Source organism: Podarcis gaigeae, assembly GCF_964106915.1.
Source record: "Podarcis gaigeae genome assembly, chromosome: 10".
NCBI classification, from domain to species: Eukaryota; Metazoa; Chordata; class Lepidosauria; order Squamata; family Lacertidae; genus Podarcis; species Podarcis gaigeae.
Window position 1 is genome coordinate 19,660,716 of NC_139686.1, and position 16,061 is coordinate 19,676,776.

The window sequence follows — 16,061 nt, forward strand, 5'->3', positions numbered from 1 at the left end:
AAAAAAAGCTAATGCTATTCTAGGCAGCATCCACAGAAGTATAGTGTCCAGATCAAGGAAAGTAATAGTCCCACTCTATTCTGCCTTAGTCAGACCACACTTGGAATACTGTGTCCAATTCTGGGCACCACAGTTTAAGAAGGATGTTGACAAGCTGGAACATGTGCAGAAGAGGGCAAGCAAGATGATCAGGGATATGGAAACCAAGCATTATGAGGATCGCTTGAAGGAGCTGGGTATGTTTATCCTGGAGGAGACTGGAAGGAGATAGGATAGCCATCTTCAAATATAGAAGACGGAACAAGAGTAGGACTTGAACCAATGACTTCAAGTTGCAAGAAAGAAGATTATGACTAAATATTCAGAAAAACTTTCTGAAAGTAAGAACTGTTCAACAGTGGAACAGACTCCCACGAGAAGTGGTGGACTCTCCTTCCTTGGAGGTTTTTAAGCAGAGGTTGGATGGCCATCTGTCACGGATGCTTTAGCTGAGATTCCTGCATTGTAGGGGGTTGGACTAGATGACCCTGGGGGTCCCTTCCAACTCTAAGATTCTATGATTCCATGAAACCTGGCTCATCTCACAAGTTCATTCATCTTAAGAATCCAGGCATTTGCTTTGTTCTCTGCTAATTCTTACCTTAAAATAAAATTTCAAAGAACGAGTTTCTCTACCCCCCTCCCTTTCTAACTTTAATGATCCCACACATACTAAAATGGTACATTATTTAAAGACTGGCTGATTAAGGCCTGAAACGCTTCAGAGGCATCTAGAAAGCTCAAGGCTCCTTTGTTATTAAAGAGCTAATCTTTCCTGAAAGGAACTCAGCAAAGAAACCCATTTCACTCTTCCCCGTCTTAAAATATTCCACATTGGCCAGGCCTCCAACAAAGTACCGGTTCGGAGGGAAATGTTTTGTAAATAATGCTGGCGATGACAAACTTAACTTCTGAATTGTGAGGGATATTTCCTAAGCATCTTAAAACTAGCTAAAAGCCTACGGCTTTTGACAGAATGGGGAAGTTCCAGGAGCCTCTGATACCTGTTAAGACTTCTCTTTCCATGAAATCTTCTTCAAGTTCTGTTCCTCAGCCACATGAAATGCTGAGAGGGTTGTGTGGACTCTCAGGCCCCCAAAGCCACTAAACATTTAAGAACACAGGAGGAGCCCACTGGATCAGACCAATGGCCCTCTAATCCAGTGGCCAATGAGATGCCTATGGGAAACTCACAAGCAGGATCCAAGCAGAAGAGCCCTCTCCCCTCCTGACAAGGCCTTGAAATGAGATCTTCCAATGGAGTTACACCCTTAAAGCAACAGTCCCAGGATTCCTAGTTATCCCGGCTTTTAGAATTCTGACTCCAGTTCCTGAAACTGCATCAGATTTATGTCAAATCGGAAATACTTTATCCACCCCTCAAAAAATAAAATAGAATATTGCACTCTTGGCAAACTTCAGTCAATGAACTGCAGTGTAATGGCTAAAAGACTATAAATCAGGAATCTCCAGGTAGGACTGGGAGAGACACTAGTGTGAAACCCTGGAGAGTTTCTGCCAGACCATACTGAGCTTGATGGACCAAAGGTCTGATCACTGAAACATAAAGGCAGGTTTATATGTTCCTATATTCACCATATAGTTCAGACAGCCTCAGCTCTTCATTTGCAATATGAGAATAATTATACTGACCTTCTTTACAGGGAAGTTTTAGGGATTACAATGTAATATCTAAGTGCCCTGAACACTCTGGCAACAATACAGTGGTGCCTTGCAAAACGAAAAGAATCCGTTCTGCGGGTCTCTTCGACTTGCGGTTTTTTCGTTTTGCGAAGCAAGCCCATTAGCGGCTTAGCGGATTAGAGCTATTAGCGGCTTAGCGGATCAGCTGATAAGCGGCTTAGCAGATCAGCTGTTAAGCGGCTTAGTGGATCAGCTGTTAAGCGGCTTAGCGGCTTGGGGAAAAGGGGGGGAAAGGGAAAAAAACCCACAGGAACTCGCAAGACATTTTCGTCTTGCGAAGCAAGCCCATAGGAAATTTGTTTTGCAAGCACCTCCAAAACGGAAAACCCTTTCGTCTAGTGGGTTTTCGGTCTTGCGAAGCATTCGTCTTGCGGGGCACCACTGTACCCTAGTACACTAGTCTATGTAGAAATAAGTTCCATTGAGTTCATTGATACTTACTCCCAGGAAAGGAATGAAACCTTTAAAAAATCAGTATATACTGTAATATATATTAGGGGAGCAGGGCTTAATATCAGCTGTGACATGCTGTTGCCAGCTCGTTTTAGAAATCAGCGCTTCAGTCACTTATAAATGAATCACAATGATTAACTGATCAATGTTTTCAGCTCTTCCAATTTGTAACCATACGTACGATGCAATCTGTGGGCATGTTGCAACATTCATTATTCTCTCAAAACGTAATAAAACTTGGAGAGCTTGTTGAATGCTGGGTTACTTCTTTGTGTTAAGAGAGAGAATGCTAGAGGAAGAAAAGGAAGCCAAACAATGTCTCAGCAGGACAGGCATCTCAGAAGGAATTTAAAAAATATATATATATGTATTGTGCAACTGCTAAGCATCTCATTATTCTTCAGCGGAAAACCCTTGGTATTCATTCCTAGCAACACTGCGTTAGGCACTTAATCAGGATCATAATTCTAGCACAAAGGCATGTATACTTACAACTAAGCAAACCTTCTCAGGACTAGGAATTATCATGGAGAGAGAAAATTAATTCTTTCCCTCCCTTGCCACACCAGTCCTTTTCTCTAAATACGGTGGTGCAATTCTCGCTCATCTTTTGACGCAAGCGTGCCAGAGTTATCATTACTAAGCTGCTTTCTACTGAGTCAGCACAGCTCTTATCATGGAAAAAGGGTAGATTTCCAATTACTGGGGAGGTCTGTGGTTCCACAAAGCTGGATTACAAGCCCCTTGCCCCTTTAGCTCCTTCTCCTATATACGTACGGCCTCAGTGTGAATGGGGTGGACAGCGAAGAAGAGGGCCGTGACGAAAGCCAGGCGGCTGTCCTTGAAGACGGCTTTGTCACAAGTGTACATCAGCACAAGGGTCACCAGGCAGTGCAGGACTACATTCACGGCGTGGAAATAGAAGGGGTTCATCCCAGCCAGCAATATGTTCAGCCTGTTTTTAAAAAAGAAAGAAAGCAAAACCAGAACAGTAATAAGATACCGAGCAGGAAACAGGAGTTTTGGAGAAGACAGAATATCAATTGACACATATTAAAGACGGCTTCAAATGACGTCCACAGAAGTTACCGCCGTATAAATATTTTACTGCCTGGTAGTCACACATACACCATGCCTCTGGGACAGGGGAGGAGCTATTTGCAAGCCTGGCTGCAGGCTGCACATGCTACACTGGTTTCTCATCCCCTTTGGTTTCTGCATAGATGGAAGTGGAAGGAAAGAGCTCATCAATGTACCAGTCCACTAGAGAATCCAGATCGCAGCAGGCAAGGCTTTGCAAAATTAGTCAGGAGATAGTGGTCACTGCTGGGTGGGGGCAGGACAGGGTGGGGCTGAGAGCAAGTACAAGAGCCTAGGGTTTAAGGGCTGGCAATTCACTCCCTCCATCCAGTTGCCAGAAAAAGTTAAGACAATAGTCAAAAAGCAGTTATTTCCCCTTACTGGCTGCTTTGCAGATTTTTAAGAACCACCATCTGATTTCCCCACATCCTTATTCATTGGTTACCATTTCTATAGTAGCCGGGCTTCAGTACTGCTGCTGCCAGGGCAGCAAGCCAGTTGGTGTAACAATCAAACACAGGCTTCAAACAGAATTTTGTTTGTGATTAAAACAGGAGGGCAATTAAACAAAAGGGGGAGGGAGGAATCATGGCAGAATGAAAGCTAAGAGAGCCAGCAGAGGTTTAAAGTGCTGGAAAAATTTTAAATAATCTCCAGCCAGCTGTGGAAAGACCTAAGGATGGTACCTGCTCTCAGGAGCAGTGATGGGATTTTCATCAGAAAAGGGGTTTTGCAACGCAGGACGAGGTGTTCAAGGGCTGGCTTCCAACCGTTAACCATGATTAACAGAGAGGATGAGTCATGTCTGCCCTGCTCCAAAAAGGCATTGGTCTATCAATTAAAATATATCCATGAGGTGGGCAATTCCAATAATGTGATTACTAACAGCCTTGTACACAGAATGTATCAGGAATTCTAAGAAACCAGAAAATCAGTGCAATTTTGAAACCAGTGGTTAATATCAGTGCTGTTTTGAGAGGTTCAGTCCACCATCTTGATTCAAGATGGTGTCCAATGGTATCCAAGCATAGACTTGGTGTTATAGAGGTGGGCCTTTCCGCAAGCGGCACTCCCTGCTGAGATAAAAGACGCTCCATCTGTTACTGGAATTCCAGGGATGTTCACTTGATCTCTCAACCCGAGTCACCCACTTTAATCACTGTGTTGTTCTAATGAGATTATTGTCTTGCATATTTTACAACAACAATCATTTTTATTATATGGTCACAGATCCAATTTAAAAACTGCATGTTTTAATTATAGCAGATAATATTTCAAATGTTTTTTGTAATCAGTTTTTATACTTTTAAACCACTTAGAAACCTATTCTGGCATTACAGTGGCACCTCCGGTTACAAACTTAATCCATTCCAGAGGTCTGTTTGTAACCCAAAACCACTCGTAACATGAGCGTGCTTTCACTAATGGCGCCTCCCACTGCTGCCGGCGCACAACTTCCTCTTGAATCCCAGGGCAAAGTTTGCAACAAGGGGCATCTACTTCCAGGTTAGCGGAGCTCGTAACCTGCAGCGTTCGCAAGGAGGACAGTATGTAACACGAGGTTCCACTGTAAAGGATATATTTACTATTAATAATACAAATATAGTGTTATCCCCACACTGCTACGGCTGCTCAGAACGGTAATAATGCTGGTCTTCGGGATCAAGTGGTGGGAGTCTACAGACCACCGTCTCCCAGCATGGCAACATTTCACATGCCTGCTAAGAATGAGAATCCACCCTGGAAGTTACTGCAATATAAGAGGAGTATAGCCACTGGGTTCACCTATCAATTCCAAAACCATTTTCCGATCGCACCTGTTGGGAAGGTTATTTTCTGCTATGCAGCACTATATAGTAGGATTTCATCCCTGGTTAGATACACAACGCCAACATCAGTAAAGATGCAGGAAGAGGCAGAAGTCACCTAATCCTGCTCAGCAGGTAATTGCCAGTATATGGATCATTGACAATGACGGACTTTTTACTCCACAGCATTGTAGCACTTACCTTAAACAGCAGTGGCATTTTGCTGCAAGAATCTCATTTGTGCTACTTGTCTCTACTGAAAACAGGAATCATTACAATATAATATGCAATGTGTGCGCGCACACATGCAAACACACACACACAGTTAATTTATGGCTGCGCACCTGCAGTCCTTAATTAAAAACTCTGAAAGAACAATAAAGTTCCCTAGAACATCTGGTATTTGGGGGGGGGGAGTGCGGCACTCCTATCGTTAGCCTTAAGAATCTGTACCAGATAAAGGGACAGCTTCATGGTGCCCAGGAGACAGGGCCAATGCACCCCACATATTTATACCCCATCTTTTTCCCTAATGGGACTCATGGCGGCTTACACATAAAAATGAAAATGGATAAAAACAAAGAAAAAAACAATCATTAAAAACAATTAAACGTCAGAGGTGAATCTATCTATCTATTAAAACCATCCAAATAAAAACAACACAGCACCAGCCCTTTCGTTAATAGCAGTCATTTCCCAAAAGCCTGTTGGAACAAAAAAGTCTTCACCTGTTGGCAGAAGGACAAGGAGAAAGCCAGTCTAGCTTCCCCAGGGAGGGTGTTCCAAATGTCCATTAACCGCAGCTTGCTTACGTGCCTTTGGTTCTTCAAGAGCAACCCTGAGACTAAAAGAGGAGAAAGCTGACAGGCAGAGCTACCCTCTGAACTAGTTGGAAGGAAGAAGCCAGGTGTGCCCTGGTAGTGGGTACACTATGAATGGCGAGCCAATGCCCCATTCACTCTAATGCGGAAGCGCCCACCAATTGTGATGTGGTGTTGGGCCTCCACAGAGTCTGCCATCAACTCCTTACAATGCAAATTGCCACACACACAAAAACCAGATGCACAAGACTAACATCTGCATATTTCCCTCTGCTACAGGGAATATTCTTGGGAAGTACAGGTGTCTATCTCTCATCCAGGTTTTGTGTGGGGTTTGTTTGTTTTGAATGGGGGGAGAATGTTTGTTTCAAGCATCCAGGACAGTATTTGGAGGCAAAATCTCAAGAGTCTCTAGGTTGATACAGGCACTTTGCTATAGCACCTGAAATACACACCCCCCCCCCTGTTTTCCATCCTCCATAACCACATGTCCATCTGGGATAGCTCAGTTGGTAGAGCATGAGGCTTTTCATCTCAGGGTCGTGAGTTCGAGCCCCACATTGTGCAAAAGATTCCTGCATTGCAGGGGGTTGGACTAGATGACCCTCATGGTCCCTTCCAACTCTACAATTCTATGATTCAATGTCCTCTTTCAAGGCTCCAAATATATGGTTAAACACCTAGCTAGATGCAAAGATTAAAGACCTTCACTGTAAGAGATTTTTGCTTTTTGCTAGATCCCTTAAAATGAACTGTCTAATGCAGAGATGGGGAACCTATGGTCCTCTAAATGTTGTGGGATTTCACTGCATGGCCAGTGGTCAGGGATGATTGGGGGCGGTGAACAGGTTTTCCATTCCTGTTCTAATACATCTCAGTTTCAAAAAGAGAGTGTTTGGAGGTGAAGTAAAAAACAAGAGAGACGTGTTTTGCAATCTTACCAAACCAAATTCTATCTACACTACATTTGTCAACAGTACTGAGAACGGGTAGGAAAGGCGAGGTGCCGCTTTGCTTGTAGAAACAAGTTTAAAAAAACAGGAAAAAAATAATCCCATCTATTAAGCTGCCTAATGGGCAAATTACACATTATCCCAATTATATTAATGCACAGTTCAAAGCTTATTACTCGAAACCATATGCAGCTGCTTCTCTTGGATATTCAACGGATGTAACTAATGTCTAGTTCCCATGTCCCAGATTGTTGATTCCTTTCACAACCAGTTGGCAAAGTCTGCTTTTATGGAGAAAAGGTGCAAAATGATGGATAATGTGCAGCCTGGTAAAGATGCTTCTCTGGACGGCCTGCCAATGCAAAAGTAGAGGCTCCAAATGGGAGGATACAGGAGGAAGCAACCCAAAATGGATTAAGACTGTAAACTGGCTGATTGCGGGCGCTTCCAAACTGCCAGGGCTTTGCCAGAGGGATTCAAACTCATACCAAGACATTTAGGTTTGAGCAATTAAAAGGGATTAAAGTGCTCTGCTACCCACCCTAGCACAACAAATCCACTTTAAAAAAGAAACTGATTCTTTGCGGTTAGGAAAGTGACGGGGAATTGCATTGAATAGTGTGTGCATAGAGTGTGTGAACCAATGATTAATTAACCAATGATTATAAACACCCCAAAAGCTGTCAACACACCGTGACTCATCTCAAGAAAGCCATTCTTTCTTCCATGATCCCTCCCAGGCCTGAAATGTTCAGAAAGGGCCAAATACACACAATACTATTGCCATTTTTGTAATACACAAATGAAACTGGTCTTAAGGATAAATTATCCAAAGCATCTTTGCAGATACGGCTATTCTGAACAGCACAGCTTGAACCCCCCCCCCCCGAATGATTTATCTGTAATAGATTTAAAACATACAAACAAACAAAAAACTTATATGCTGTCTCCAGAACTTTATATGCTGGACATTTGTATAATTTGTATGACTTAGTAATAATCTTTTATGTCAATATAAAATTTGATACCTATTATGGAGATGGGGGAGTTGTTATGTAATGTATCTATTACGTATAAAAACCAATCTTCTTTTTTTAAAGGGCTCATTGAAACAGACTATCATCAACCACTGAAAGAGATGATGAAAGTGTAAGTGATAGAAAGTCAACCAAATCCTCAAGCTCCTCCAACTTCGCCCCAATTCATTTACAATGCTACTGTGGCATTTGTGTGCTTCTTTTATTTTATTGATTGCAGACAAGGAACTTGGTGCAAATGCTGCATCATGCTGCTAACCAGAACTATAGAGGTGTTCCTCTGACAGTACAGGGGCTTTCTCAAAGATAGAAAAAGGAAAACGGTCACAGGAACAAAAAGAAGTACACCATGTACTTAAAAAAAAAATCCTAACACATTTTTGGCAGGATTAAGAGGTCTGGAGGGATGCCAGAAATAGAGAATCAATCTGGTACATTTTTTAAAAAGAGAGAGAGAAACCAGCTACATAGTGCAAGGGGATTATTTATATTTCTCATTGCACTGTGTACTGCAACCCAAATAATCAGACAATTCCCTAAACACAGAAAGAACCAAGGAAGCAGCAACAGAAAGTCCCAGTTCCCTCTTCGCTCTCACTCAGTTATCTCCCTCTGCTCCTCAGTGTATCCTTGGAATGGATGCCAACTACTGGAAAGTCCCTGCTACTGACTTCCATCGAATCCAAGATGCCAACCAAACCGAGGCAGAAGCTGGGCAGGTTTTCTCCAACCTGGTGACTCTCCAGGTGTTTTCGACTACAACTCCCATCAGCCCCAGCCAGCATGAGGGCCAATGGGAATTGTAGTCCAAAACACCAGGAGGAAGGGTATCAGGTTGCAGAAAAGAGTTAGGCGTTCCATGATCACATGCTGCTTACATCTAAGTGCCCTTGCAGTACACAGCGTCCCATTGCCGTGCACCAGCACACCTCTGGCAGATCACACAGCCACATCTAGCAGTCACGCAGGTACAACTGCACAGCTCAAGACCTTGTGCAATGCATATGAGTAGAGATCTGGAATGGGAGGGGTGAGGGACCCTCTCACTGCATCAGTCAACACTGTGCTAGACCATGTATTAGCCTAAAACACCATACTCCAAACCCAGTACAATGGAACAACAGCATAGAGCTGGGGAACGGAACCTGGTGCCCTCAAGATGTTCCTGACTACAATTCCCATAATTATTGACCATTCATCATACTGGCTGAGGCTGATGGGAGCTGTTGTCCAGAACATCTGGAGGGCACCTAGTTGCCAATGTTTGGCGCAGATATTCCACAACTGCACCCAAGCCAACAGCATGACAAAACTATTCAATATGAGATAGCCCAAGAACAAGAATAGCCTATGGAAAAACACTGGGGATCCAAGAAGGGTCAAGGTTCACTCACAGGTCACATGTTCCCCACCAGTACAAGTGTAGGAACAAACTGCAACTGGACAGGTTGGAGAGGAGGATCACAACTAGACCCTTGTTTTTCATAAAAGGCCACACCCATTTCTGGAGCAGATGATGGCGCAGCCCCAGACTGCACAAGCGCCAATTCAAAGCACAGCAGCAAATAATCACCAGTATATCAAAGGCAAAACACAGTGAGCAATCATAGAGAAGCTTTGCCCAACCTTGTGCCTTCCAGGTGTTTTGGGCTCAGTCCCAGAAAGCACAGCCAATGGTCAAGGATGATGGGAGTTACAATCCAACAACATCTGGCTGGAGAACTTTGTAGGGGCCCCGTACAGCCAAGCACAACTCATCGCAAATACAATGAATACGAGAGAGAGAGCACTAAGCACTCGATCCATAGACACAGATTGCTGAAGACTCCTGTATCAACCATTACCGAGTCACAAAGCAAGCAGATGAGCCAAGCAATAGAAAAGGAAGTCGCATTTATTTACTTACCACAGTTCTATGCCACCCATATTTATTTACTACATTTGTATACCACCCACATAGCTAAGATTTCTAGGGTGTTTACAGAGACATTAAAAATGAAAAAGGCAATCCAATCGACAACAAAAATACTTAGACCTGCTATGAAATAAATCTCAGCAGCAAAACCCATCTAAAAGCAGCATAATCACGCAGCCAAAACAATTTAAAACCAGCAGAAGTCTTAGTAAGGTGGGATAGATGTACCCACTGCGATGAAAAGGCATTCACCTGGTGCAGAGAAGGGCAGGTAAGCCTCACTGGGGAAGGCGTTCTAGAAGTGGGGTGCCACCACATAAAAGGCCCTCTCCCTACTAACCACTCATCTAACGTCACTAGATAAAAGGGCTTCTGATGACAATCTCAAGATTCAAGCAAGTTTAGGATCCTTTGAGTAACCTGGGCCCAAGCAACATGAAAAAAGAGAAAGAATGTGACCTCTGATCATAGAACTGTCAAGTTGGAAGGGACACCAAGAGCCATCTAGTCCAACCCCTGCAATCATTTGTCCAACATGGGCCCGGAACCCACAAGCCTGAAATCGATTCTCATTCTCTACCAACTGAGCTATACCTAGATATCAGCTATCCCTGATATTCTCTCTTCTAAAAGGCAAACTATGTATCTGGAAAGGGGAACTGCATGGGAGACAGACCAGGTGAGCACACATCCAGTGAGAGAAAGAGAAAAGGAGCACAGGCTAAACTTGGTTGTAGATCAGGGATGGGGAGCCTGTGGCACTCTCCAATCAGCCTCAACCAGCATGGCAAATCATCAGTGATGATGGGATTTGTGGCCCACGAACATCTGGAGAACCACAGGGATAGAGTCACAAGGCTGTGCTGGTTGCCAGGGGGGAAAGACCATTCACGTCTCCTTCATCCATAATCCAGTAGGTTCTACCAATTAACTTGCACCCTGCCAAGACTTTCTAATAGCACGCAAGCACCCATCTTGTGCTCCCCGGAGTGAGGCAGGTCTTCTGACAAGCATCAAGGAGACAGCAAAGCAGAGCTATTGCCGCAGCACTGAACCACTGAGCAGTTGGAAGACGCCATGTGATGCTGTCACCCACTGTATTCAACAAAAGCCTTAAGTGATGCAGCTGTGTCACTCTCCCTAGGGCAATGCAGAATGCAAGATGCAGAAAGCCCAGAACGCATTTCTGAGCAACTTAAACAGCAAGACAGAATTCCAATGGAAAAGAAAAACCAGCCCTGGGACACCCACCTCAATAACCAACCCAAAGCAGGCCTTTATTAAATTTTAAAATTTAATAAGCCACCCTTCCAGAGCACAACTCTTCCCCAGAATGACATACAATGAAGTTAACACTTCCAGGGTGGGAAGTCAGATGCTGAAGCCCCTCCTTCTCCCCATATGCCTCATGGCCCATGCAGCACACTCAGCAGCTAGGAAGGGGAAGGGCTGCAGCTCTAGAGCACCTGCTTTGCCTGCAGAAAGTCCCAGGATGAATCCTCAGCTTCTCCATGGCTAGGAAGGTCTCTTGTCTGAAGCTCTGGAGAACCATTGCCAGTCAGTGGACCAGTGGTACAGCTCAGTATAAGGCAAGTTCCTATGCAGGAATCCAAATCAAGTGCCAATTGTGTCCACGAAGAGGAAGAGGAAGCTGCTGTATAACAAGTCAAGCTGGAAGTAGCAAGGCATAAATCTAGAAGCTTCAGCATGCAAACTCAATGCTGTCCTACAGAGCTGGTGTCTCTTTCCCATTGTCCTTCCCAAACTAGGCTACATAGCCAGATGCCCAGAGACCCAAAGCGTAGAACAAAAAAAGTGTGATCCAGCAACCAGGGCATGACCCCAGCCAAGTCCACAGCAGGCTACAAAGATACCACTGGCCAGGCTGAATGAGACTGATGGGAGTTGGCATCCAACAACATCTGGGGAGGAGGAGCGGAGGTCCTCCCTTCCTGCTGTAAGGGCACTTGAGCTCTCGGTACAGGTGGAAGGAATCCTCAGCATCAGTTTTTAAAAAGTAACAGGTAAACCTCTGCCTTTGACCCTAGAGCAGGGTGGTCCAAGGCCTTTTTTGGTAGCCCTAAGCAACATCTGACACCCCCTCAGCCCTTACACTGCGTTCCCAAAGTTGGGTAGGTGAGGCACTGGGCTTTTAGAAGGAGGCGTGAGGGTTCTGACAGGGTCCTAGAGTTGCCCTGTCTCCTTCCCAAGGCCCAGTTAGGGCTTTCATAGCTTTGGAATGCAGGTGGGAGGGCTGGGATGTGTGTCAAATTTTGGGCTCGCTCCCCCACCCCACCCAACATGCAACAAGGCAGTGTGCAGCCTACAGGTTCCATGTCAAAGCATTCATGCAGCCTACTTGGTATGAAAAGTCGGACTGCCCTGCCCTAGAGAGTCACTGCCAGCCAAAGTAGACAATATGGGGCTAGACCAATACGCAGACCTAGCCTGGTATAAGGCAGTTTTCTGTCTCTCAAATGCTACCTAGAGTCTAAACTTACTGCTCACCGAAACAATTTGCAAGTGCAGTCAAGGATGGAGGCAGCAGGCAAAAATGAAAGTTAAAAGAGTGCTAATAATCCTATGTGTGACTTGCACTGATGAATTATTCACTTATGTATTCAAATATGTATAGGCCATTTGTTGTAGTTTATGCATCTAAATGTTGTTGTTTTTTACATTAATAAATATGGAAAAACAGTCTGATCTAGCTTATGTCAGATTCCAGTTAACATCCCACCTTTTGACTGTGGCTCAGTGGCAGAACACTTCCTTTGCATGCAAGTTCAATCCCTGGGATCTCCAGGTAGAACTGGGAAGTGCTGCCAGTCAGTGTAGACAATATTGAGCTGGATGGACCAATGATCTCACGTGGTATAAGGGCAGCTTCCTATGTTCCTTACAGACCAAGCGTCAACCACAGGGAGGTACTAAAGCTGAAGAAAAGAGACTCAGAGGCCAAGACGAAAGAAGACGAAAGAAAGGCAAATCAGTTAGCTTGAGACGTTTTTCATCCCAGGCATACAGCCATATAGATCAATGGAAAGGGGGGGGGGAGCACTACAGCTGCATAAACCTTTGGCATTAAACTCCAGAGGGGGCACCACCCCAAAGGAAAAAAGCCTGGGGGTAAAAGCAGGAAAAGCATCAGCATATATACAACCAGTTAGGAAACCCTTCTTGGCTCAGGAGTGAGGCTGGAATTTGTAGCTTTGCACAGCTAAAGTTCACCCAGCAACCAAGAAAGCATCTTATCCCCACAGGGAAAGGCTGAACTGTGTTCTAAGCCTGCTCCAGTGGAAGCAAAGAGAACCAAAGAACTGGCTCAGAAGGAATACCAGCCACAGGGATGTTTCAAGTACTAATCCTACTCAGAGTAGGCCTACCTGTGTTCTTGGAAAGGGCCAACTTGGATTCATTATTTTCTGCGTAGGGCTAGCACTGGATACAAACCCTGGCCAGCACCACAGGAAATACTTGGAAAGGCAGAGCACAATCAACTTTCCAGCAGACTTTATGGCCCAGGATTCAGCTAGGAAAGTTGCCAGGACTAGCCGTGGGAATGACTGCTGCGCCAGGGGGCAAAGACTGTGCTCAAATGAGCCTGGGGAAAAGAAGAACACGGAGAGGTGAATCACAGAATCAAGACAACCACAGAGATGGAAAGGACCCCAGGGTCACCTGGTCCAACCAGAGGTGGTAAGATGGGCACAGGAACATTTACCACCTGAGCAAAAAACTACATGCACACACAGCATCCCTGTGGTTCTTTGCTCTATCCCAAAACAGAAGAGAGAATTCATCAGTGTTCTTCAACTCCCCTCCCTCCCTATATTCTCACCCACTGTCAACATTTTTTAAATCTAAGTTCCTCAGGGAAGGGGCTCATTTCCTCCCTCCCGGTAAAGTCCATTCAGCATTGCCTGCCCTGGGATGTAAGAGTTAAGCAGCAGTATCCTTTCCCCTACGGAGTTAGGACTACTCCCCACCCGACTTTCAAAACTAGCTTCCTCTCCCCCAGGCATGTGCAGAGCGCTTTCACTTCTCCCCAACTGCCTCCCACAGTCTGGGGCGCAATGGAACTCCTGAGACGTAGACAGGGCTGGTTCTGGCGAGAAGCGCGCCCGCTCCCCTGGGCATGTGCAGAGTGCTTTTGCATCCCCCTCCGGGAGGCCAGGTTCGCGGCTCCCGTCTCCTGGGCGCTGCGCGGTCTTATGGAAGAAGGGCACCCGCTCGGCGCCCACTTACTTGAAGGTGAGGACGCAGAGCGGGCGGTAGGACTTGTGGCTGGTGTTCTCGGCCATGCCCTTGCCCCAGAAGTCGTTCCCGAAGGCGGCCGCCACGGGGGCCGCCGCCCGCGCGTCCGGGTTGTTGACGATCGCCCACACGTCGTCGTGCACGAACTCGCCGCGCAGGGAGTTCAGGTAGCAGAGAGCCGCCAGCAGCGCCGCGCCCGCCCCGGCTCCCCAGCGCCCGGCCCGGGCAGCCCGGCGCGGAGGCGGCTGCGGCTGGCGCAGAGGCGCTCGTGACTCCCTGCTGCTCCGGCCGCCGCCGCCTCCCGCCGCCGCTGCCGCCCCCATCCCGCGGCCGGGCTAGCTGCCTTCTTCCTGCGCAGCGGCAGCGACGTCGGCGGCGTCGAGGCATCCCCAGCTCAGCGCCTCCTCGCCTTCCCTCCACGCCGGCATGGCGCCAGAGGAGAGCAGCCGCGAGCCGGAGCTGCTTCGGAGGCTGCCCGCTCGCGTTCTGCCCCTGCTCCGCCAGCCCAGCTGCAAATAAACAGCCGCCGCCTCCCCTCGCCATCCCTCCCTCCGTCCCTCCCCCGCAGCACGCATGCTCCCTCCAGCCGGGGAGGCTTCCCTCCCCGCCCGCCCAGAAGCTGGGTTCTCCTGGTGGGTGGAAGGGGCGGGGAACAATCCTCTCCCTCCCGTGCAAAGGGGCAGGCTCCCTGGGGGGCCGAGCACCCGCATCAAGGGGCCGGGCACCCACAAATCTCGCCGCCAAGGCCATGCACGCTGCAGGGCACCCACAGCCCCGGGCACCCACGGTTGCCGTGCCAAGCTGGCACTTTGGCTCCCGTGCGCCCTGTATGGCCACATGCACCCCTCCCGCTCAAGCCCAGGGTTTGCGGCGCGCTCCCCGCCCCAATTTCTTTCCATCAAGCGTTCCTGCGCCGGTGATTGAGCTCAAACAGGGCAATGCAAGCAATAATAATAATGAAATCTGCATTAGTTTGTAAGTAATTGTTTTCTCAAGGAAATGAATGGGATGTTCCAGGATGCTGATTCCCAAATGTCAGCTTTTCTTGTTGACTTTTGGTTTCCCTCTCCCCCCTCTAATTAAAGGGATGACAGTGCACTCTCAAAGAACATCCGAAGAGTTCTGCTAGGTTGGGCCACTCGCCTAACTGGTCCAGCATCCTCCTCTCGCAGCTGCCAACCAGATGCCGCAGGGAAGGAGGCAAGGAGGACCTCAGGGCAACAGCACTCATGGTGGGGTGGAAGGGGCGGGTGGGGTGGAAGAAGCCCCTCCTGCAGCTAGGATTCAGAAGCATAGTGCTTCTCACAGCGGAGGTAGAGCAAGAATATGCAAACCTGGCCCTCCAGATGTTTTGAGACTACAACTCCCATCATCCCTGACTTCTGGTCCTGTTGGCTAGGGATGATGGGAGTTGTAGTCCCAAAACATATGGCAGGCCGAGTTTGCCTATGCCTGAGCATAGCCATCAGGGCTAATAGCCATGGATAGCCTTATCCTCCACAAATTTATGTCATCCTCTTTTAAAGCCATCCAAAGATGGCTTTCTTTTTTGTTGTTTCTTGTGGGGGTGAATTCCATAAATTACATCCTATCCGTAATTTTGGGCTGCCCTGATTCTTCCAGCATTCAGCTTAATTCCCTGTTCATTCTGCTTACGGTCAAAATGGCTCCATTGACTTTTTGGAGAATTATAGAGTTGGAAGGGACCCCAAGGGTCATCTAGTCCAGCCCCCTCTTAGGGGCCCAAGAGTACTTGAGGGTTGTGCTCTAGCTGGACCATAAAGAAGGCTGATCGCCAAAGAATTGATGCTTTTGAATTATGGTGCTGGAGGAGACTCTTGAGGGTCCCATGGACTGCAAGAAGATCAAACCTATCCATTCTTAAGGAAATCAGCCCTGAGTGCTCACTGGAAGGACAGATCCTGAAGCTGAGGCTTTAATACTTTGGGCACCTCAGGAGAAGAGAAGACTCCCTGGAAAAGACCCTGATGTTG

At 46.8% G+C, this 16,061-nt stretch overlaps 1 protein-coding gene across 1 annotated transcript in view; it reads right to left on the reverse strand.

The window, feature by feature from the left end:
• The window catches only part of TMTC1 (transmembrane O-mannosyltransferase targeting cadherins 1), a 144,695-nt gene extending 130,174 nt beyond the window's left edge, over positions 1-14,521 (reverse strand). The window contains exons 1-2 of the mRNA XM_083700118.1: positions 14,059-14,521; positions 2,974-3,151 (exon numbers count right to left, since the gene is read on the reverse strand). Of these exons, the coding sequence (XP_083556244.1) occupies positions 2,974-3,151; positions 14,059-14,390 (510 nt within the window). The 5' untranslated portion in view covers positions 14,391-14,521. The remainder of the gene's footprint in view (positions 1-2,973; positions 3,152-14,058) is intronic.
• Positions 14,522-16,061: the final 1,540 nt, after the last annotated feature.